Raw genomic sequence first — 24,392 nt, forward strand, 5'->3', positions numbered from 1 at the left:
TGGATGGTATTCCTCTACGCCTGATAGAGAAAGAGACAGAGATGATCATGCGTAAGATCACGATCTTTCCGGTTTTCTGTGTGGTGGTTTTGTGAAAGAAAGAGTCATTTGTACCCAACAAATTTCTCAGTGATCCTCCATTGATCGTCTTGACTGGAATTGCTCCACAGAATTTCCGTGAGGATCGTCTATTTAGTATTGAAGATCACTAATTAATTGAGTGAATTAGGTAGTTTGTGATGCAGAGTGCGGAAATTGTGGGTGAAATTGGTGATCTTGCGCCTAAGTTTGTTTGGGTCACAACAAATTGCTTGACTTCTTGAAATGCTCAAAATCACGTCTCTTTAACCAGAGTGTATTAGTGATCCCACGATCTTCCAACCACACTGACAATCTTCTTTCTATATGTGCCTTTTTCTTCGCACTGTGTGAGAGTCTGAGCACGATTTTGTGAGCAGTTGCAGTCGGGATTCCAAGTGATTTGGGTGCGATCTCCGCGTTCATTTGCCTTCCAAGTTGGTGATCTTCAGTGAACAGCATCAAAATCAGCCTCTTCCCAGTGGATTTAGGGAAGTCTCCCGCACCATTTGGATACTATTTCACTGTCAACATCATCACCGGAAGTGATTGAGTGTAATATCAGTGATCTTATTGTGATTTCCGGTGATCCTCTATTGAGGATCACTCTTAAATTTAAATTATTCTGTAAAATGTATTTCATGAGACACTTTCCTGGGTTTTTCTCACACTTCCTTCAGACAAATCCGCCCAAAAAAGCACTAAAAAAAATTCTCATCCGACAATTAAAATCGTCTCTGTGGAGAACAAAAAAGTCCCTTATCAAGCATTATGTAGCCACTTCTTCCATACATCTCCCAACAGTCTCAATGAAAAGAAATATTTCAGAGAAATTCTTTCTTCGTTTTTTTCTCCATTCTTCCTTGTGTGATTTCTTTGGGAGTTGTTCACACACCGAAAAAGCAACACCAACACTCTGGAGATCTTCAAACTCCATACTCTTGGCCAAGAGTTATTTGTAAAATAATGCATGCTGCAAAAACTACAATGCTTTGTAGCCAGCAAGCATCCGGAAATTTATTTAGGAACAAATTTTCCACTGAAAGGACCTTTCAATGATATTCTTGATCACAGCTTTATAGGATTTCCTCTTGAAAGCACATTTGGATGAGGAAATAAATTATAAGATCATAATTGATCAATGATTGTGGTTGATTTTAATCTCATTTGTGAATAAATCTCTGATCAAAAGCTATTACGGCTTTTGAAATCTTAATTCTTGAGTATAGGAAATTTAAACACTCTTTGGAAATTCTTCTATTTCATAACTACAGTTTCTCCAAAAATTTCAAATTTTAATATAAAATTTTTCAAAGCCCCAAGTAGACTTGACAAATTATTTTTTTTTATTCAATTTGTTCTTCTGAAATTTTCCTAAAATCATTGAGAAATACTCCCTAAAAAAAACAGCCCAATGTAACAAGAGCTAGTAAAATGTGTACATCGGGACATGTTTCATGTGGAGCAATTTGGAAGATGATCATCTGGTGAATCTCTAATAATAGCATCTCTCCACTATTTATTATTGTTATTGCTTCCCGGCACCAAATTCTGGTTTGAAGATGGAAGGGAGTGTGTGAGAGTCTTGTGTCTTGTGTCTCTCAGTCAGGCCCAAAATACCCAATGGAGAAGTGATCGTGATCGTTGTGAGTCATAAATTGTGGATGTTGAATTGTGAAGACCCTCAGACAGGATCATGAAGAACATCGTGCTTTGTGCCATAATTGTGGCCGTGACGTTACACGTGGATGCCACCCCGGAAAATAAACACTATATGCCAGCCCTAGACTGCTACGACGCCTACAGACGACCTCAGGTGAGACCTAGAGATTCACCTGTCCATGTTTCCTCTATGACATCCCTTCATAAAATCCTCCAACATTAAATGCGGTTGTGTGCTCAAGTGTCGAGTGGGACAATTATTTCGCTTAGAGCTGTTTTAATCGCGGAACAACCGGAAGTCGGTATCATGGGCAAACGACATATAGTAGCTGAAATAATTTGTGATAAGAAACCAGAGAGAATCTCATTGACTAGCACAATTTTCATCACTCTTTTCTCACATTTCGTCTCGCGGCGCATATTCAGCTTATTCAGCTTAAGGTTTCTTAGCTAAATTATTATTTAATGGCGATATTTAACTAGTAGTTTTCCCAAATAAAATACAATATCATTTAATACAGATATAATAAAAATGGCTAAGGATTTTATGACAAATTATTAAGGGAATTGGAACAGCTTTGAATTGGGGCACCTTTGGAATAGAGCTTTTTCCTCCTATTTGTAAATCAAACAGAGCCTTATCACAAACAAGCCCAGCTTCACAAATTATTGATTTGTGAAACTGCATTATATCGTGGTAAGGCCCAGTCTCCAGTGTCATTTAAAAATAGAAGAAAAACCTTGTTTTCAAAAGTTCCCCAACTCAAAGATGCTCCACTACCCTGTATATGTCAAAAGTTAATAAATAGTACGTTTCATTAACTTTAAAGGGTTATTTTTTATATAGCTAAAGGAATAACGACAATTTCCTGTTACTGATTTACTTCTCATATTTGTTCAAAGAAAAATAAGAAAAAATTCTAGCAAAAACAATTTTTTTTAATTATATAATCCATAAAAATCCAATTCTTATTGATGATTAGAAACTAAAAAGATGTCAAAATCTAGGCAACTTTTGTAGGACCTAGATTAATTTCACAGCTATAGGGGAAACTGGGGCACCACCAAACATGGGGTAGCACTAACCAAACACTAATTTTTTATTTTTAAACTACTTGGACTATATCGACCATTTCTTCAGTGGACAAGCATCCCTATAATGCCTATAAATTTCTGTAAGTCTTGTCCTCTGAAGTCCAATATCTGATTAAAAATCGCAGTGTTTGGTGTTACTCCGTGTTTGGTGGTGCCCCAGTTTACCCTAGATATTTTTTATGCAAAAATCGTGAATTTAGCTGCAATATGTTGAGAAAACTACATCTATCTGCAAATCACACTATTAGAAAGTCTCCAACGTCGCCAGGCCATACGATTAGAGATAGCCACTTGTGGTCCTCAGAGAATAAATCCTTCATAAGGAAAATTCACAATGAACATGATATTTGACATATTATTTTAAGAACTTTCTCATGAAAAAACCTTTTCTGACTACCCAAAGTTAATTTTTTCCTACGTCTGTACATAATTGTAAAGTAAGGTTGAAGGAATCTAGAATATTTTTTGCAAGTCTCTAACTATTTGCTATTTAAGTAAATATTTAAGCTCAAAAATGACGAATTTTTAAATTCTCAAATTCATAATTGATTTTATTTATTTTTTATACTTCCAATTTTTTTAAGCAAAACCCTTTTGGCAATAAAAACTACAATACTCATACGTAATATTTTTCATTAAAGCGAAAAATATTCATTTGTTTTTTCAGAAAAATTACTTAAATTTTTGGGATATTTCGTCCCTATCATTCATAGAAACACAAAATACACCGAATCAGACTCTGTTGGACTTTCCAAAATTAGATGTAAAACTTATCATTGATTATTTTTCTCAGTTTATTAATTTTTATTGTTGGTTTTCAGACCGTAAAAAGTGTCTCGTCGTTAAAGGGTTAAATGACTTATGTTATCGTATGCAAATACCTATAGGTCCCATATATAAAACTAACAGTAGAGAAATCCATGATGATTTTTTTTACTTAAACATACTTTTAAGGGGTTTATGGAAATGTTTTAGAAATTGTGGAATTACTTTTGTCATAAATGTACGAGCATATCACCTGAATCTTAAAATTTATGAGAATCTGGATTTTTTAAATTTCTCGAACGCTTGACAGTTTTCATCTGGATATAATTTAGAGTCGGGCATTAAAGATCTGAATATTTTTTTTCAATGTTTAGAAACTTTAAGGACTTGAGTGAACTCAAAAAAATTTCTACGACCAAGTAGAGTTATGTTTCTTACTTAATAATCATGTTTTTTCTGACTGCCTATTTTTACCCCTTATTTTTGAATGTTAGATGTTATTCAGTTATAAAATCGTCTCATTCAATTGGGGCTAATCGGGACTTGTTTAAAAGATCTTGAAATCTTCGTTTCCTATCTATTAAGTGCCTTTATTCAATAGTGTATTACTTCCATGCCATTTTCGAAACATAAAAAAAAAACTATGAAACGATTTGAATTAATTATAATCTAACAAAGATAAAAAATCCATTTCATAAGTTTAATATTGGCTTGATTAATTTTTAGGGCATAGCATCAAAAATACGATTTCGGGAATTTCCCAAAGTCGAAATGCTTTGACACCCTTTTACCGAATATCATAAACTCTGAGGTCATCTTGAACTTAATTTGTTTTATCAATAATCGTTTTTCTTCATATTCTTATCATTCACTTTTTTACTTACTCACTTGTTTTTTTTAGTGCGATATGTAAGATAAAATCATTTTTTCTCTTTTTAAATAATTTTTCTTAGTTTCTTTAAAATTTGATGCTTTAAAACCAAAAGAGTTATTTATTATCAGGGAAAATATAGGGGAGACCGGGGTAGATTAGCCACGCATGGTATTAGGCAGTGGGATGTTATAGCTTGTCATAGAAGGAATACTAAAGAAATTTATTCCAAAAGTACACTTCCCTTCCAATTTATTGAAGTATTTGTTAGCACAATGCAAACATTTTAATAAATATTATACAATGAAAAATTTCATTTACTGGCTACTCTGCCCCGGTCTTCCCTACTGCTGAACCATTTGAAATGTGATAATATGATACTAAAAATGAATTAAAAGTGTTATATGAACGGAACATTTATGTCCTCTTAAATCTGAGGTAAATACTGAAATTTAATGGTGTCTACACACTAGAAGAAATTTTCGTAAAAAATTGCCTTTTTAAAACAAAATTTGGCATTTCTGCCCACAATGATAAAGAAAATTTTCTTTAAAAAAAAGTGTTTTTTAATTGCCCATAATGTGTAGAGGCCTGAGTCTTTAAATTGTCATTTTTAAACTGATTTGTCTTATTATTAAATATTTTTAATTTTTAAATGGAAAATTCCTTAAGTATTTAAATTATACGCGACGAAAAATCTAAAATGTAATGTAGATGTCAACCTTCTTCGAGTTTTCTTTAACTAAAGCTGGTCAGCAGGACTTAAAAAAAAATAAATATTGAAAAACGTGATAGGGGAAACTGGGGCACCACCAAACACGGGGTACCACCAAACAGTAATTTTTATTTCTAAACTACTTGGACCATCTCGACCATTCCTTCAGTGGACAAGCATCCCTATAGTGCCTATAAATTCCTATCGGTCTTATCCTCTGATATCCAATATCCGATTAATAAATCGCAGTGTTTGGTGATGCCCCGTGTTTGGTGGTGCCCCAGTTTCCCCTATGCTCATTATAAATTGTCATTGGCTATCTATAATTTCTAAAATATAAGCCATTGCAGTAATTTTGTAGAATCTTATTAAATCAATTATTTTATAATATTTAGACAAAATTTTAGCTAAATGATTGCTTATTAATGTTTTACAGTAGTTAAGTCACATTTATAAATCTGTCTAGTTTTTGGGGAAGGCTTTTAGGATTCGTACACACTCTAGCTTCAAACATTTCATATTTTTCCGATATTTCTTTAATGAATCTGACCTATCTGTCGAAATATATTTTAATAGCTAGTTGCTACTTTTAGCGTACCGGTGGATCACTTTTACACAAGCCTGACTTTAAAAAAACAGATTTTTTTTATTAATCAATAAATATATTTAAAAAAAACTTTTGTTCCACATTTACATATTAAGTGATGCCTATTTTTATTTCAATAATTTTCATTTTCCTAAAAAATAGTAAAATAAAATTGATATACTAATGATGCTGTCTCACCCACCCTAAACTTACTTAATATCACTTATATCAAAAAATTGTGTAAAATAAAATATTACGAAGGAGTTTCAACAAGTGTATAGATAATAATATCTAATTTATTTTAAAAACTCTCCAAGTAAAATGTGTTTAGTATAGTTTTGCGAACCATTCAAGATACTAATTATCGCAATTTGGCAGAAAATCGATTCCCACTGAAAAAGCAGCGCGGTTGTTTTTGCAGCGCGTTTTTACGACAATCGCAAAAAAAAAAAGATTTTTAACACATTCCGAGAAGAGAAAAAAACGAACGTGAACCCCCCAAAAAGATCTCGGGCAATCATTTTGATTAATTTAATTGATTCGAGTCTCGAGATGCTACAAATTGCCTCCGTGAGTTAAATAAATTATTTCACTGCATCTGAATTATGTGGGAAGTGATCTTGAGGAACAGAAAGTGAGAGGGGCACAGTCTCATCGGTCTCATCATTCACTGCTACTGTGCAGAAAAAAGTGCTGATCTGACGAGTTATGAAACTTTTATTGACTTCCACATAATTAGTTGGGTACACAGCATAAATTGAGTATTTTCTATTTATTCATGAAATCATCATCTTGGAATAAAATTCAATGTCAAAATGAGATTTTCAGCTGCTTATATGGTGTTTAAAATATTAACCTGAATGTCTTTTCTATGGTTAGAGATGCATCCCGGAATTTGAAAATGCAGCTTACGATCTTCGAATAGATGCAACCAATACCTGTGGAGAGGACAGGGATACTGACTTCTGTGTTCAGACAGGATATTCCAATAAGAAAAGTTGTGATACTTGCAGGTAACATCACGAGATACTTTTGGGATGAATTTTTCAAAATACCAAAATTTTTATTTAATTTCATAGGGCTGGAGATCATGGAGCAAGGTATTTGACGGATATCCATGATCCCAATGATCCTACTTGGTGGCAATCAGAAACGATGTTTGAAGGGGTTCAGTATCCCAATCAAGTCAATCTAACACTCAACTTAGGTAAGATAAACTTCATAATTTATTTTTAAGCATTCTAAAATTAAAAGTTTTGAATTTTTATAAATTCAGTATACAATATTTTAGAATTGGATTAAAAACTTAAAGGAATAAGGCTAATAAGAGAAGGCTTTCAGGTTTCCCATATACTCTGGCTTCGAACGCTTCAAATTTTATCATATTCCTTTAACGAATCTGATCAATCTATGGGAATATATTTGAATAGGGGAAGCGCACTACCTTCGGACAACTGAAGCTTCGCACAATTCATTTTTTCAATGTGTTTTACAATTATTTGGCCCATTGTAATATTACATTTTAATAGCTGATCCAATGCCTTAAATTTCCAGAAAAGAGATGTGTGTAAAATCCATTAAGAATATAGGAAAAAAATGAGTTGTCCGAAGCTTGAGTCGTCTGAAGGTAACGTGTCTTCCCAAAATTAGTCTGAAATCATATTTCCTCATAAAATAGGTTAGATTCATTAAAGGAATATGGGAAATCATGAAGTGTTCGAAACCAAAGTGTGTTTGAAGCCTGAAACCTGAAAGCATTCCCCTACATTCCAACTCCAATAGTGTTAACGAATAAAAATTTTAAACAAGTTTGAAAATTTTAATGCAAAATTTTAAAACTTTTTTTGTTAACTTAGAATCTGAGACAATTCATAAAGAATAAAGTAGTACTATAAACAAGTAATGACTTTAAAAACTGCAGAAATATTAAAAAGGAATGGCGTTGACACTATTACTGTGTTATCACACTTACACATTAAAATTTTAATATGGTTCACATTAATTGTCGCTGGTGAGAGTCCAAATGTGTAATTTGTGTATTTGAATCATTTTATATTCAAAATTTGATCTATTTGATGATAAAAAGGTAGACTTGGCCCGCAAAACTTTATATAAATTGATTAATAGCATTAATGCGATTTTCTCTTTAATTTTTTAATGTGAAAAATATTTATGCTTTAGGTAAATTTAAACTTATTTTTGCAGGCCAAGTCCCTTTTCTTTATCAATAAATAGAAAAACCCCAAATATTAAGTGACTCAAAGACACAAATAACATATTTGGACGTTCACAAGCGTCAATTAATGTGAATCACATTAAAATTTTAATGTGTAAGTGTGATAACGCCGTTAGAGTCGTACGTTAAAAAATACCAAACCAAAGACAAAAACAGAAAAACATGATAAATTTAATAATTTTAACATCAATATCCAATGTTTTACATTTAACTGTCTTGACTTAAGAAAATGAATTAATACCTAAAGAAGAAACTTTGATATAAATCGCAAATTTCTGTACCAAGTTGAATTGAGTTCAATTGAATTTTATTTTCATCTCTGCTTTTAATTACTATCTCTACGTTTGAGTTTATTACTGCCACTGAGAGAAAAAGATGGAAAAGTTAAAATTATTCATTTTACTTGGTTAATATAATACTAAGAGCATCTTTAGGATTTATTTTTAATTCTCAAAGGGCGACAAAGATCCTTCTGAGCCAATTACTGAAATAACGCTATACTCCTGTTATTTAGAATTAAAATAGATTTTATAGCTTTGCAGAATTATATTTTACTGCACGAAAACATTATAAAGACTGCAGTATCAGAAGTTCCAAGTTCAACTTTCTTCCGGGGATCCCTTTTCTCAACATATTTTCGCGTTTCAGACAATTTCGAAGAAAATTCGTCTGTTCGTTTGATTTAAGTCAATTTAACATTGTTAATCCCAAAAATATAGTAAAGTATTCATTATTTAATTTTTTTTTTAATATTTATTTAATATCATTTAATATTTTATTAAAGCTATTGCAACATTAAAAAATCCGCAAAAAGACCTTGTAGACTTAAATATGGGTCCCGGTCAAAATCCCGAAAGCCAAAATCTCGAAAGCCAAAATACCGAACGCCAAAATCCCGAAAGCCAAAATCCCGAATGGGCCAAAATCCCTGAAGCCAAAATCTCGAAAGCCAAAATACCGAACGCCAAAATCCCGAAAGCCAAAATTCCGAATGGGCCAAAATCCCGGAAGCCAAAATCCCGAATTCTTAAAAGTGTCATAGCTACTCCCACGATTGTACCTGCGCTTGCTGGAGGCAAAGGGAAATCTTCTGTGTCTTGGGAAATTATTCTAAACATTTTCCTCCATATAATTTAATCACTTTCAGAATTTTGAACATTCGGGATTTTGACTTTCGGGATTTTGGCTTCCGGAATTTTGGCCTTTTCGGGATTTTGGCGTTAGGGATTTTGGTTTTCGGGATTTTGGCTTTCGCGATTTTGGCTGCCACCGCTAAATATATGCACATCACATTTATAAGAAATATTTTTTAATCTTTTATGTGAAATTGAGCAAAATCAAAAACTACACTAATGGCTTCTACACACTAAAGCAATTTATGTCCATATTGAAGCCAATTTTCTGCGCTTGTGTAGGAAAAACTCTTCAATATGAACATAAATATCTCTAATGTGTAGAGGCCATAAATTAGAGAACTTACATTTCAATAATGTTCAATTGAATAAAAACTGAAATGCTAAAATTTAAATTTCAAAATGTATTTATAGTAAAACCAAAAACTATTTTTTGGTTTCATATAGTTCATAGTTCAAAGACTATGCACTAGTAAAAATAATAGGTTAATTGTAAAGTTTTTAATAAGACACATTGTTTTTGATCCCCCTAAAAGTTTGTCTTTTAATGAACCTTTCAGAGTTGATTTCAGATCCTGAAAGCATTTAATAAAAAGGTTAATTTTAAACCTTATAAAAAAAGGTTTAAATACAAATGATCTCATCCAAAGGTTCACAATAAACCTTTTATTTTTATTTTTTAACTTTTTATTACGAATAAAATGTAAGATAAGTTAAAAACTAATAACAATGAGATTCATAATAAAATGCAAAATAAATTAATTTTTTTAACATTTTCCGTGAACTTCTAATATCTCAGTTAAACAATTAATCAATCTGGTAAGATTTGGACAATCTTAAAATTTGTAATCATACACAGAAAAAAAATATTTTGTAAAATTGTTCATAAATGTTTGTGAATTCCTATGGGGGAGTTACGAAATGCTCGTGAATCGTATAACCCACAAACATGTTCGTAAAAGTTTGTACTTTTTTCACAAACATTGTTCGTAACATGATCACTTGACGAGCATTTTTCGTACTTTTACAAACGTTTGTTCGTAAATGTTCGTAAACACACAAAAAATTGTTAATAAAATTTTCTCATTTGTTCGTAAATGTTTTACTGTCGAAAAGTACAAAAAATGTTCGTCAAATGATAATGTAACGAAAAATGTTTGTGAAGAAAGTACAAACTTTTACGAACTTGTTTGTGGGTTATACGATTAACGAGCATTTCATAACTCCCCCATAGGAATTCACAAACATTTACGAACATTTTTACAAAATATTTTTTTCTGTGTAGGGGAAAGTGACCATGCTTGATACGATCCAAGCTTGATAATAACTTTTTTTTTCCTACGTTAATTAATAGTTATGACTCATAGCAATATATTTCAATAGCTGGTGCTAAGCCTCACATTTCCTAAAAAAAATAGGATCCTAGCTCTTTTTTTCCTAGTTTCAGGAAGCAAAAATCAAAAATGGGTCCAAAACTATAATTTCGATTACATGATATTTCATAAGTATTTCTTAATTAATGTCGCTGTTCAGGAAAACTACTATCATAGGCACATAGAGGGTTTATCAGTATTAATAATTATGTAAAAATATTTTTACTTGGGGACACTGTTTTTGTGGGAGGTGGCAAATTCATAAATTCCACCTGTGTCCATGCTATATTTTAAAAAGGGTCCATGAATGATAATTTAATTGTGGCAACTCTATCATTTGATGTGATTATTTCATAATTACACCTATTGTAATCCGCCAATTTTATCGACAATTGACATAGTCTTCAACCCTGTTGCCTGAATTTTAAGGTTGCAGAGTGACATTTTCACGGACTCAAAGTGAAAAAATGGTTTTCGCTAGTACCCTAATGTCATAAAAACATGGTTTAGAAAAATTACTTAAAAGTGAGTTTAAAAGTAATAACCAGTCGTACAAACGATTTAAGCAGATAGATTAGAGTTCCGTCTAAATATTGATGTGCAATTTTTTATATTCGATGAAATTTTTGCAGTGAAAATTGGCCTCCGAATTGTCGATTCAATTATTATACAGGAAGGCCCCGGACCCAACTTGTATAAAAATCGCTACTAAATTTCCATTTTCTTCTTGAAGAAAATCTAAGGTTTTTCAGAAACTATTTGAGGTGGGATTATGAACAAAATAAGTGAGACCTTTTTTGTCATAGTGGAAGAATCGCTTCGGTTTGTGTGATAATCAGAAAAAAATCACAAACCTTGAAAATCATTTTACAGTATCAATCATGGGCACTTTCCCCTATACGCAAATTGGATTTTCATGAATTCTAAAATTCAGTAAAAAAATCCCAGAATCCCTTGTGTACTTAAGACTCCCAAAACATGTTAAAGATATTCAAAAACTTCTAACTTTTAATATTATTCCTCTTTTAAGCTAAATCCTTCGATATTACTTACATCCGAGTTGTGTTCTACTCACCACGTCCTGAATCTTTCTCAATCTACAAGAGAATCGTTCCTAATGGTCCTTGGCTCCCCTATCAGCATTATAGGTAATGTGTGCTTAGAACTTTGTCCATGAACAAACCTCATTTGAATTTTCTCTCAATTTCAGTGCAACATGTCGGGATACATACGGTCTTCCGGATTCATTGGCCGTGAAGAAGGGCGAAGATGAGTCAAGAGTACTCTGTATGAGTGATTACAGTGATATCTCCCCATTGAGGGATGGAACAGTGGTATTCTCATCCTTGGAAGGACGTCCTAGTGCCATAAATTTCGAGAATAGCATTGAACTACAGAATTGGGTCACTGCTACAGATATTCGGATCACGCTTGATCGTCTGAATACTTTTGGTGATGAAGTGTTTGGAGATGCCCAAGTGCTCAAGTCCTACTTCTATGCCATCGCGGATATTGCTGTTGGTGCGAGGTGCAAATGCAATGGACACGCCAGCAAGTGTGTCACGAGTACAGGTATATAGCCCAATTTGCAGAAATTTCCTTATGTTAATCAATTGAGATATTTCAAATATATTATATATTATTTTCTTATAGGACTCAATGGGCAGAGAACAAGAGTCTGCGAATGCAAGCACAATACTGACGGACCAGATTGCGAACGGTGCCTTCCGTACTTCAACGACGTCCCATGGGGCAGGGCTACATCAAAGAATGTCCACGAGTGTAAAGGTAAGACAGTAAGAAGGTACTTTCAGCAAGAACAGTTGCTACGCGATCTTTTGCCCGCAAAGACGCAGAATGTGGCGTCAGTATCTCGTGATTGCATCCATTGTACGCCTTTCCCTCACTTTCTGGGACTACAGGACCAACAAAATCTCTCGCTATACACCGTGGTATTTTATTAATGGTGAATTGAGGGCACTTTCACCCACTTTCTATATATGTGAGAGGGTGGCCTCAGGGAGGCGCCTTATCGCGAGTGTCAAGTTCAAAGAACTCCGGATTGTAGAGAGAGAGAAACCACATCCAAATTGGGAAGGGGTTCCTTTTAAGGCAACTGGCACCTTTGGTCTTTTGCCTTTCTCTGTCCATCTTACTCTTTATCCATCCAATGCATTCGCATCTTGTTAAGACAATCGCATTCTTTTGAGATAGGAATTCACTTTAAGAATAATTGGATTTTTTTTATTAAAGAAATTGCAAATTCTACGAAGAATTTCTTTTCAGTGATATTTCGGATCAAACAACATTCTTGGGGTTTTTTTATGCTAAAAAGCAAATTTAACATTGCTTTAATAAAGTTATACTGAAGAAACTCGAAAGTCTTTGTGTTCATATTTATTAAGTTCCCTATTTAAAAAAAAATCTTCAAAATTATTTCGGTTAACTGGACGATATTAAAATCACGTTTGATTTCAGAGTGCAACTGCAATGGGTACTCCAACAAATGCTTCTTTGACCGACATCTGTACAATCAAACTGGCCATGGAGGACACTGTCTGGACTGTGCTGCGAACCGTGATGGACCTAACTGCGAACGGTGCAAGGAAAACTTCTACATGCGAGAGGATGGCTATTGCATCAACTGTGCTTGCGATACAACAGGCTCCAGGTCACTTCAGTGCAATGCCGAAGGCCGATGCCAGTGCAAGCCCGGTGTCACAGGAGACAAATGTGATCGCTGTGAAGCCAACTACTACAACTTCGGACCACATGGATGTCAACACTGTGGATGTGAACCCAAGGGATCCCTAGACAATACACCATCTTGCGATCCAGTAACTGGAGCTTGTCTCTGCAAAGAAAATGTTGAAGGAAGGAGATGCAGAGAATGTAAGCCGGGTTTCTTCAACTTGGATCTGGAAAATAAATTCGGATGCACTCCATGCTTCTGCTACGGACACACCAGTGAATGTCAGAGTGCTAATGGATACTCAATTGTATCCCTGACATCCAACTTCAACAAACATCTTGAGAGATGGATGGCTGTGGATGATCGAAATACCTTGGTAGATCTGAAGTATAACAAATTCAGCCAGAGTGTGGGAATCACAGCTCAAGGACATGAATTCATTTACTTCTCTGCTCCTGAACGTTTCCTTGGCGATCAAAGGGCTTCCTACAATCGATTGCTGAAGTTCAGATTGCAAACTATTGGTCAGTCTGGACCAAATCCTTCACCACATGATGTTATCCTTGAAGGAGCAGGAACCAGTATTTCCCTGCCAATCTTTGCACAAGGGCATTACATGCCTGATCAACAGGTGCGAGAATACGCCTTTAGACTTCATGAGCATCCCGAATATTCCTGGCAACCAAGTCAATCAGCTCGTGGCTTCATGTCAATTCTGGCAAATTTAACTGCCATCAAGATCCGTGCCTCTTATGCGGCACTCGGGGAAGCCTATCTGGATGATGTTGAACTACAAACAGCTCATCGTGGAGCTGCTGGACGCGTAGCTACGTGGATTGAACAGTGTACTTGCCCTAAAGCCTATTTGGGACAATTCTGTGAGTCTTGTGCACCCGGATACCGCCATTCGCCAGCCCTTGGAGGTCCATTTATGCCCTGCATCCCCTGTGATTGCAACAAACATGCAGAGATATGCGATTCTGAAACTGGAAGGTGCATTTGCCAACACAATACAGCTGGAGATACTTGTGATCAGTGCGCAAAGGGATACTACGGAAGTGCTCTTGTAGGAACACCCTACGATTGTAAAAGATGCCCTTGCCCTGACAATGGAGCTTGTATGCAAATGGCTGATGATTCAGTAATCTGTCTTGAATGTCCAGTTGGGTACTTTGGTAAGTATAGACCAACTTTTTCAATAAAACTCGAATATTAAACAATTTGCCAAAAGTATAAAAGCAATGTTCGTAACGTATTAGCAACTACGAAAGTTAAACCGGAAATATTCAGTCTGGTTTCTGTTCTTTTAATCTTCTTTATTAATGTGTTATCACACTTGCACATTAAAATTTTAATATTATTCACATTAATTGTCGCTGGTGAGAGTCCAAATGTGTAATTTGTGTATTTGAATCATTTTATATTCAAAATTTGATCTATTTGATGATAAAAAGGTAGACTTGGCCCGCAAAATTTGATATTAATTAATTTATAGCATTAATGCGAAAAATTAAATCGATTTTCTCTTTAATTTTTTAATGTGAAAAATATTTATGCTTTAGGTAAATTTAAACTTATTTTTGCAGGCCAAGTCCACTTCTTTATCAATAAATAGAAAAACCCCAAATATTAAGTGACTAAAAGACACAAATAACATATTTGGACGCTCACAATCGACAAATAATGTGAATCACATTAAAATTTTAATGTGCAAGTGTGATAACGTCGTTAGTCTGCGCTTAAGCCCTGCTGGATCGGATCTTTTTCATGACATCAAGTAATTTGGTAATTTGGAGAACACAGAGACACAAAAATACCACTTTTGCAATTTTAATTTTGAAACATCCATTAGGGCAGATTGGGGCAAAAAGTAACAAATCGAAAATTTCAAAATTCAATATCTTTCAAGATATAAATAGATAGCGGCTTAATTTTTTTTCCATAGATAGCTTCCATATACCTTCTTCGATGTTGTATGTTTCTTAGAATTCGAACAAGGAATTTAGAAAATAAAAAATATCAAAATTTTTAGCCCTACTTTTGAAATATTTTCTTTGAAGAATATGTCTATTATTACCTACTTATTATTCAAAATTTATGCACTGGATTCTTTGAATACGAAGCCGGTATCTATTTTAGAATTATACAAAGATTCATCTCTCAAGAAATCTTTGTATTAAGAACGATCACTTGGGGTAAAAAGTAACAAAAGGTATGGAGTAAAAAGTAAGAAAAACCGAAACAATTTATGATGTCTCACGGCAAAAAACATCAATGCCATGTGTCGCTGCTTGTTGTTTGCATTGGTCAAACGCTTTGCAGTCTTTTGTGTCTTTTTTCCAAAATAGCTTGAAAAACGTTTTTATCGTTCAGATAGAGAAAACGGTGTTTTACAAAGGTGTAGATGTAGAGGAATAAATTTCCTATGAAAATATTTTTGAATTTTGAATTTATTTATTTGTTTTAAATCAAACATACTTAGGGTCCGTCCCGGTCCGTCCCTCTTACAATGTCTGATTAGATAGAAAAAGAAAATAGAATACAAGAAAAAAAAGAAAATGAGAACAAGATAAAGTGAGAAAAATTTAAATAGAGAAAAGAAAAAAAAGAAACAAAGAAACTCTACCCCGACTGAAAGGCACCAGAAATGCCGGCCTGCGACGTCCTAGCGCGAAGTGGAAGGGAGTTGTAGATTACAACCCCCCTGACAAAATGAGTACGCTCGAGTGAGCTCTCGGAACCAGGAGTCCCCGCTACCTGGCCGAAGCCCCCAAAACCAGGAGCGATGCTAAGTATCCCGGCCTCCGAGAAGTAATCAAACTGAACAGGAATAAAACAGCTCTCAAACGGAGGAGGGAAGGCAGATCACAGCCAACCAAAATGTTTCGATACCGTGAAATATGATCACGAGCACGTAGAGCACACACATACCGGACACAGTTGTGGAACGTCACAGAAAGCCTCCTGATTGTTTCACAGTCGGCATCGAAGAATAGCTCTGCTCCATATATGATTATGGGCAGTAGTAGTGCTCTCACGAGCATAAGACGAGTATTCTGTGGGGTTACCTCACGAAAGCGCCGTAGTATCCTTAGTGTACAGTAGACTCTTTGGTTGATGGGAGAGATGTGGTCACACCAAGAGAGGGAAGAGTTATCTATGAGTTATAATATGTTATCTAGGTATTTTTTTTTAATTTACAGAATCCCGTAACAAAGCGAATCAAAATGTGATAATATCCCATGCCTGATACTATTTGCCCCAGCATTTTTGAGAATGGTCACAAAATTACCTTTCAGAAAACGGCTCGATAAATGTATTTATCTATATATAAAACTGCGCCAATTAGAAATTTCTGGCGCGTTTGAGTAGGTTGTAAAAAAAATAAAATATCCGTTTTGTGACTTTTTGCCCCAGTCTCCCCTTAGGACTTTCTTTAATATTGCTGTTCCCTAATTGCTTTGATGTCCTGAAGAAGATCCTATATATCAAGAGATCAGCTCATAAATACTAGAAAAACAAAAACTAGACCAAGTAAAATAAGTACTAGGCCATTTTCGGCCAGTAAACTGAGTATAAGGGACAGTAAAACACGGTATTGACCTTTGGCTCCTTTCTCCTTTTAATTTCGCAAGCCGACGTTTCGAAGGGTACTTTATTAAAATAAGTACTTTATTAAAGGGTACCTATTTATTTTTTTAAAGGACCACGCTGCGAGTCTTGCTCCGATGGTTTCTTTGGGGATCCCACCGGACTCCATGGTGCCGTTCAGTTCTGCCAGCCGTGTGATTGCAATGGAAACGTCGATCCCAATGCCGTGGGCAACTGTAATCGAACAACGGGCGAATGCCTCAAGTGTATTCACAACACTGCCGGTACCCACTGTGACCAGTGTCTTCCAGGTGAGTGATAATCGTGATAGCGCAAGAGCCTAAAGTGTGCCAGTAATTGTCGATTGTGTCATGAAGTCAGTGTGCGTTGGATTTGTTCTCTTTGTAATTCTTGTGAAGGCTGATGAGCTTTGTATAGACGGTACGAACAAGCTCAAAGTTTAGTAGATCCTCACTAACTCTCTAACCCTGTTGTAGGTCACTTTGGAGATCCCTTCGCTCTACCACATGGCAATTGCAAACAATGCTCCTGCTATCCTCCCGGAACAGAACAAACCGACGATGGTATTTCTATGTGTGATTCCCTCACTGGCAATTGTCGATGCAAGCCCAATGTTGTTGGGATGAATTGCAACGAATGCCAGAACGGATACTTCAACATTGTATCGGGAAATGGATGTGAGAGCTGCAATTGTGATCCAGTCGGAAGCTACGGTACAGGATCTAACACAACTTGTGACCGATTCACTGGACAGTGTCAGTGTAAACCTGGAGTTGTTGGGTGAGTCTCTCACTGACAAATATGACGAGATATGACTTCCAAATTGATAGTGTTATCAGAGTGATAAGAAGAATAATAAGTTGATTGGTGGCAGAAATTGAAAAGAATTTAATTCAGAGGGAAAAACGCCAAGTAGCGAACGTTACTAAAAGATTCGAATGTTAGAGAAAAAATCCCTAAAAAATTCAAAAGAAGATCTCAAGGATAATTAAAAATTCAGAGGAAATATAGATATTCAGAGAATTAAAATTGGATTAGATGAAAGTAGAGACAATCTTTTTCCGGGCTGTTGCAAATCAGCATATTTCCCGGATGAAGCTTATTAAGACCCTGTCGTTAAAGAATAAATATTTTAATCGTCTTTTCATTCCATTAAAGCTTGAGATGTGATCAGTGCGCTCCGTATCACTATGGATTCTCAGAGGACGGTTGCCTACCATGTGATTGTGACCAGAGTGGATCCAAGAGCTTCCAGTGCGATGAATCTGGACAGTGCCCTTGCAATGATAACGTGGAAGGACGCCAATGCGATCGCTGTAAAGAGAACAAGTACGATCGCCACCAAGGATGTCTCGACTGTCCATTCTGTTACAATCTGGTTCAAGAAGCCACCAATGATCATCGCGAAAAATTAGGAAGCCTCAAAAAGGTAGATATAATCAACATATTCAAGATACCACAAAAGAAGCAATTAAACACTTATGATCTTTCTAGCTTCTCGCCGAGATTGCATCAAAACCAACGGTAATTGACGACGAAGAGTTTGGATACAAACTTAAAGCTGTCCAGGAAAAGATAGATATTTTAGCTGAGGACGCTAAGGCCGGTGCTGGAGGTGGCGAGCATACCCTAAGAGAAAGATTAAATGACTTCCATGATAGACTTGCTTCGATCAAGTCTGTCTTGGATAAAGCAGATGGTTTGCTGGATAAATCCCGCAGCGAGGCTGAAGATGCAAACAGAGACTTTAAAATCACAGAGAAAACTATTGAAGATGCACGAGATCAACTCAATGTAAGCCTTTCAATATATTTAGAGTGTTTCCAAATACCCGGGTATTTTGAAATTGCCGGGTACCCGGTTCCCCTGAAATCCGTACCCGGCTACCCGGGTAGGAACCGGTTCCAACTATGAATTTTCGAAAATATTTTTAACTGTGAAAAAATAAGTGTTTTAGTGTTTGAAAGCATAAAGGGAGAGGGGGGGTTTAGGCAATCTCTTTCTTGTAGAGAATTGTAGTTTATATGCCAAACTATCTTAAAATCCAATAAATAGGTATAGGAAATTTTCACTTGAGATTTGTATTGATTACACAAGAAAAAATGGCATATAAATTATAGCGTACCCTTAAAATACAGCCATCTTTTTATGGCTGGATAATAATTTTTTAAGTTTTTCGACTACAAAGGACCAAATAATAAGATTTTGTTGCAGAATAGAAATTAATTAACTCTTTCGTCTCTTTTGGGACTGTAGTACCCAAAGAAGCATATGCATTTTCTATGAAAAACAATGTTTTTTAATTATTCAAAACTGATAAAAATCCAATTCTTGTGGATGGTTACATACTATAAGGATGTCCAAATGTAAGATATTTTTTGTAGGACCTCAATTAATTCCTGAGCTTAGATATTTTTGATTAAAAAAAGTGAAATTAGCTTGCAGCATATGCTGCGGTCCGCAAAGAGTTAAAGAAAACAATACAAATTTCCTATTAGTGTAAAATCTGGCAATACGTTTCAGTACCCTATAGCAATATTTCCCGCATCGATAACTGACATTTCTGCGGATATTTTCCACACTGAAATGTCATTCAATTAAATTTTATTTAATTTTTAGTTTATTTAATTTTTTGTGATCAGTGTATTTATTAAAATATATTGAAAGATTATTACAAAGGGAAAAAATCAACATTTTTTTTTAGATCTCTTTGTAAATAAATTAATTTCTCTGGAAATATTTAAAAGTAACAGACCAAATTTGGTCAGTAAAAAATTTGATATCATCAGTAAAAAAATTAAAAAGGGCAGTAAAAAGTAAAAAAAGAGCAGTATTTTATTAAAAGGGGTCAGTAGAAAATGAAAAGTCGTCAGTAAAAAAAATTAAACATGATCAGTAAAAAGTAAAAGATGATAAGTAGAAAATAAAAAATGATAAATAAAAAAATAAAAATTGATCAGTAAATAATTTAAAATGAGTTAGTAAAAAAATTAAAAGTGGCAAAAAAATGAAAATGAGCAGTAAAAAATAAAAAGTGATGAGCAAAAAATGAAAAACGAACAATAAAAATATTCGAGTTGATCAGTGAAAAATTAAAAATAAGCAGTAAAAAATAAAAAGTGGTCAGCACAAAACAAAATGTGTTTAGTCAAAAAAAAAATGTGGTCAGTATTTTAAATAAAAATTGGTAAGCAAAAAATTAAAAATGAGCAGTAAAATATAAAAAGTGATTTGTAAAAATTAAAATTTGGTCAGTAAAAAATAAAGTGGCCAGTAAAAAAAGTAATGTGCAAAAAATTAAAAATGAGCTGTAAAAAATAAAAATAGGTCAGTAATAAATGAAAAGTGGTCAGTAAAAAAAATGAAAAGTGGTCAGTAATTAATTAATTAATATTTTGCTGACCATTTTTTATTTTTTACTGCTAATTTTTAATGTTTTACTGACCATTTTTTTATTTTTTTCCTGACTACATTTTCTACTGCTCACTTTTAATTTCTGACTACTCACTTTTAATTTTTTTGCTGATCAACTCGAATAGTTCTAATGCTCATTTTTTATTTTTCGCTGACCATATTTTCTTTTTACTGACCATTTTTAATTTTTTTCTCATCACTTTTAATTTTTTACTGACCAAATTCAACTTTTTACTGACAAAATTGAATATTTTTACTGATCATTTAGAATTATTTGCTGATCAAATTTAATTTGTTGCTGACCACTTTTAACTTTTTAATGCTCATTTATTTTTTCCCTATTTAAAGTAAGCGTATAGAATTTTAATTGGATAGCAAAATGCTGAAAACCACACACTAATAATTCCTGGATAAGCTACAGAAAATCACATATTGTAGAAATCGGAGAAATAGTTCCATTGTAAATTGAAAATTCCTAGGGTTTCTTTTGGAACATTCAATTTAATTTTTCTAATAAAAACAGTTCCAGAACCGGTTCCAGAACCAGTTCCATGGCTAGGAACCGGTTCCTATACCCGTGGAAAAATCTGGCGGGTACCGGGGTATTCAAGAACCGGGTACCCAGTCCTGGAAACACTAGATAAAATGTTAATATCATTTTTTTACAGGCTGCTCTAGAGCTTCTGCAAACAGAAGGAGCTAGTGCTCTAGCTAGAGCCAAGGATCGTTCTGATCAATTTGGATCCCAATCGGAACAAATCAGTGCAATCTCTCGCGAAGCACGAGCAAGGGCTGATGAATTAGAAGCTAAAGCCAACTTCAATAGGGACGTCGCTACTGAAGCCAATGGAAATGCCACTGAAGCATATAATTTAGCTAGAGATTCTATGGCATTGCTCCAGAACATCAGCAACGAATTGAAGACAAATGTGAAAGCTGAAGTATTCTTTTCAAAAGACACAGTAGACACAGCCCTAAACAGAACCGGAGATATCCAGCGGGAAGCTGATGAAGTTTATGAGGAAGCCCTCTCTCTATTTGCAACGGTAAACTCTCAATCTCCTCCAGATGTGAATATCGAAAAGATCAAGAAGCAAGCTAATAAGAACAATGAAGAAGCCAGAAAGATTGAGGAACAGTTGAATGAAATCCGGATGGTTAATGAAAAACTACTAATAGAATTGAATGAGAACAATGATAAGGCTAGGAATTTGATTGAAACGTAAGTGGTATTTCAATGATTAGAAGATTATCTTTAATACTGGTTGTTTTTTTTTAGGGCTGATGACCAGAAGTTCTATGCACTGAGACTTCTTGAAGAAGCTAAACATTCAAACGAAATGGCCAAGGAAGCTGTAGCTCAAGGAGATGGAACACTTAAGGAAGCTAATCACACTTACAACACTCTAGCTGGGTTCCAATCTGAAGTGGACACATCTTCAGCTAATGCAAAAGCTGCTCTGCGAACTGTTCCAGCCATTGAGAAAGAAATCCGAGAAGCTGAAAAGATGGTGCAAGAAGCTGAAGCGGTAAGTCAAGCATGGTATGTTAAGATGTTTTCCTATAGATTCCACAATATCACAGGCCCTTGTTGGAGCGCATTCCAATGCAAATGAAGCCAGGGATAATGCTCAGAAAGCCAAGGAGAAATACGCCGAACAGGCTTCAAAGGATGCTGATGAGATTCTGAAGAAAGCAAACGGTACAAAGTTCGAAGCTAGAAAACTCCGTGGAGAAGCAGATCAACTCAATGGTAGAGTTACTGTGACAGACAACAGGATTGGAGAACTTGAGGATTTGGCCAAGAAAGATGACAATATTACCATTGAAGCCAAGAAGAGTGTAGGTCAAGCAAAGACAAATGCCGAGGAGGCTCAAAAGCAAGTTCAAAGTGCAATGGATAGGGTCAAGTCGATCATGGATGAATTGAACAACCTCAAAGATATCAATGTTAAAGATTTGGATGCACTGGGTAAGGATTTTCATTAGATAATCATTGTTCATCCAGAACTTGCTTTTAATTTGTTTTTTCTTTGGAAATACAGAAAAGAGACTTGAAGATGCTGAAGATGATCTACGAAAAGCAAATCTGAGCAAGAGGATGGAGAATTTGAGTGAATATAAGAACTATCACAATCAACTGCTCAAGGAATATCAGTCTCAGGTGAAGATTCTGGAAGCTGAAGTAACCAACATCAGATCCATTGCCGAAGCACTGCCCGAGGGATGCTTCAAACGTACCCGCCTTGAGCCCTAAAACCCACATAAGTGTGTACAATCTCTCAAAAACCCGATCCTAAAATTGATCCTTAGCTACGCAGTCACTAATGTAGATTGTTCCCTTTCTTAGTGTTGTTCTCACTGCCACTGAAGTGGTCACGGCATTTTCCGCTTCTTATTATCGTATTATGCGCCTTGTGTCTTTTTATTTTGATAGATAAATTTCTCATTCTCAATTATTATCTTCTTACCAAAGAAAATTTCCCGTTTTAGAGACAGAGAGCGAGAGAAAGAGAGAAAGTGAAGAAAAATGTAATGGTTTTGTAATAACATTCTCTTAAATAAAAGTTTACCTTTTACGATTCAATAAAAGCATTTTTCTTGTAAAGTGTGTACAGGGCAGGGCAGAGCATTCTCATACATTTTGCATACAAAAATGTGGTATATTTTTTCTTAAGTGGTTTTTTAGTTTTGGTACAAAACCAAATGCGATCATTTTGAAACTTTTATTAAATGAAATAGTATCTAATGTTATGTTATTAGCACAAAATTTATAATGATTGCACGAGAATAATAGTTCCTAAAACCTTTATGAAAAAGACGTAAAATTCGCAATTTTTTGAATTTTTCTGATAAATTTTCTATCTGTAACACCAGCAAAATTTTAAATTTAATAAAAATATATTCTCTGTATATGTGGCTACCATTTCGTGTTTTATTTATTTTTGTGGGATCTAAAGCTTAAAAATTAGAAAGAATTTAAGAAAAATATACCATTTGTGAATTAATATGCTCCATCTGTTAGTTAATCATCCTAGGTACTGGGTAAAATTTAGAATTCCGGACTAACAAATTTAGAGTTTGCATTGCTCAATTCTTTTAAAAACTGATTTAAAAAATAATTAAATGATATTTAATCTGAAGGTTAAACGGTCTTCAGACTAGAGGTTTAGCCCAGTCCCTGAAGGTCTCACAATCCTAAATAGCGAGCATTTGTATTGTTTTTTGAGAGCCTAACAGGTCATTCATCTTTAAGTTATCCAATCTTCAGTTAAATATTTCCAAAGAATCGTGATTGATAAAAAAAATAAATCAGTTAAGCCATATGGCTAAGCTTTAGATCTGAAGCCCGTATTACTTTGAGCTTTAGGGCTACATTGATATACGATTTTTTCGCATTACTTATAAAGGAAACCAGGCTTTAACGTAATGTATTGTCGATAGACAAAACCATTGTCGATTTAAATCAAATTATGATAAGGCCCAGCTTCCTATAGATTATAGAATATGCGAAGGAATCGTCTATCAATGTAGAACCAAAACTCAAAGTAGCCCTACCTCCTAATTATACGGGCTTCAGACCTAGGGTAAGGGCTCATAATTTGGTTCAGTCTGCTTATAAGCATCGATGTTCCAAGTTTGAAGTGCGATATTTTCGATACTAATTGACTTTTTTTGTTACTCTCTTTTCAGAAGAATTGTTTAGAAACTTAGCAATCGTCTTATTTTTACTAAAATTAGTTTTAATACGTTTAAAAATGAATTGATATGTAGAGGTGAATTTGACTCTTATTTTGGACAACTTGGTTATTAATTTAGACAACATGGCTGAAAATTTGGACCGCTAATCCGCCTCAACAGGATGCCCATTGTTCTTCATTTCATAAACCAGTCTTACCAAGTCCTCTTCCTGTTCATGTAAGGGAAACGTAGAATGTCACAAGAAGCCCCGAAACTTTCTATATCATTCATTAAAGTGAGTTGACTTCGGTACTCCAAGTACGCCTGGATTAGCGTATTCCCTGGCCTTTCCGGGAGCCTTTCAAGGCTTTTCTCACTACATCTCTTTCGTTGATATGATGCTCATTTGTTTCTCCAGGCATTTGTCCAACCTAGTCATCACAAAAGTTAAAACTTTACAAAATTTCGTGAGAAAAACA

At 34.6% G+C, this 24,392-nt stretch overlaps 1 protein-coding gene across 3 annotated transcripts; it reads left to right on the plus strand.

Annotated features, from left to right (window-relative positions):
• The first annotated feature begins 432 nt into the window (after window positions 1-432).
• LOC129801884 (laminin subunit gamma-1) lies at window positions 433-22,824 on the plus strand. Of its 3 annotated transcripts, none has more exons than XM_055847314.1 (16): window positions 433-633; window positions 1,641-1,894; window positions 6,652-6,785; window positions 6,852-6,979; window positions 11,545-11,662; window positions 11,725-12,086; window positions 12,168-12,302; window positions 12,993-14,381; window positions 16,911-17,108; window positions 17,295-17,598; window positions 17,977-18,247; window positions 18,313-18,612; window positions 20,901-21,454; window positions 21,512-21,761; window positions 21,817-22,204; window positions 22,278-22,824. In XM_055847314.1, the coding sequence occupies exons 2-16, from the start codon at window positions 1,775-1,777 to the stop codon at window positions 22,487-22,489; spliced, it is 4,863 nt and encodes a 1,620-aa protein (XP_055703289.1). In that variant the 5' UTR covers window positions 433-633; window positions 1,641-1,774; the 3' UTR covers window positions 22,490-22,824. The 3 variants fall into 3 exon arrangements, with proteins under 3 accessions (XP_055703289.1, XP_055703291.1, XP_055703290.1); XM_055847316.1 differs by having other exon boundaries at window positions 433-631; window positions 1,684-1,894; XM_055847315.1 differs by lacking the exon at window positions 433-633 and having other exon boundaries at window positions 1,466-1,894.
• Window positions 22,825-24,392: the final 1,568 nt, after the last annotated feature.

This window comes from Phlebotomus papatasi, chromosome 2 (assembly GCF_024763615.1).
Source record: "Phlebotomus papatasi isolate M1 chromosome 2, Ppap_2.1, whole genome shotgun sequence".
In the NCBI taxonomy this organism is placed as follows: domain Eukaryota; kingdom Metazoa; phylum Arthropoda; class Insecta; order Diptera; family Psychodidae; genus Phlebotomus; species Phlebotomus papatasi.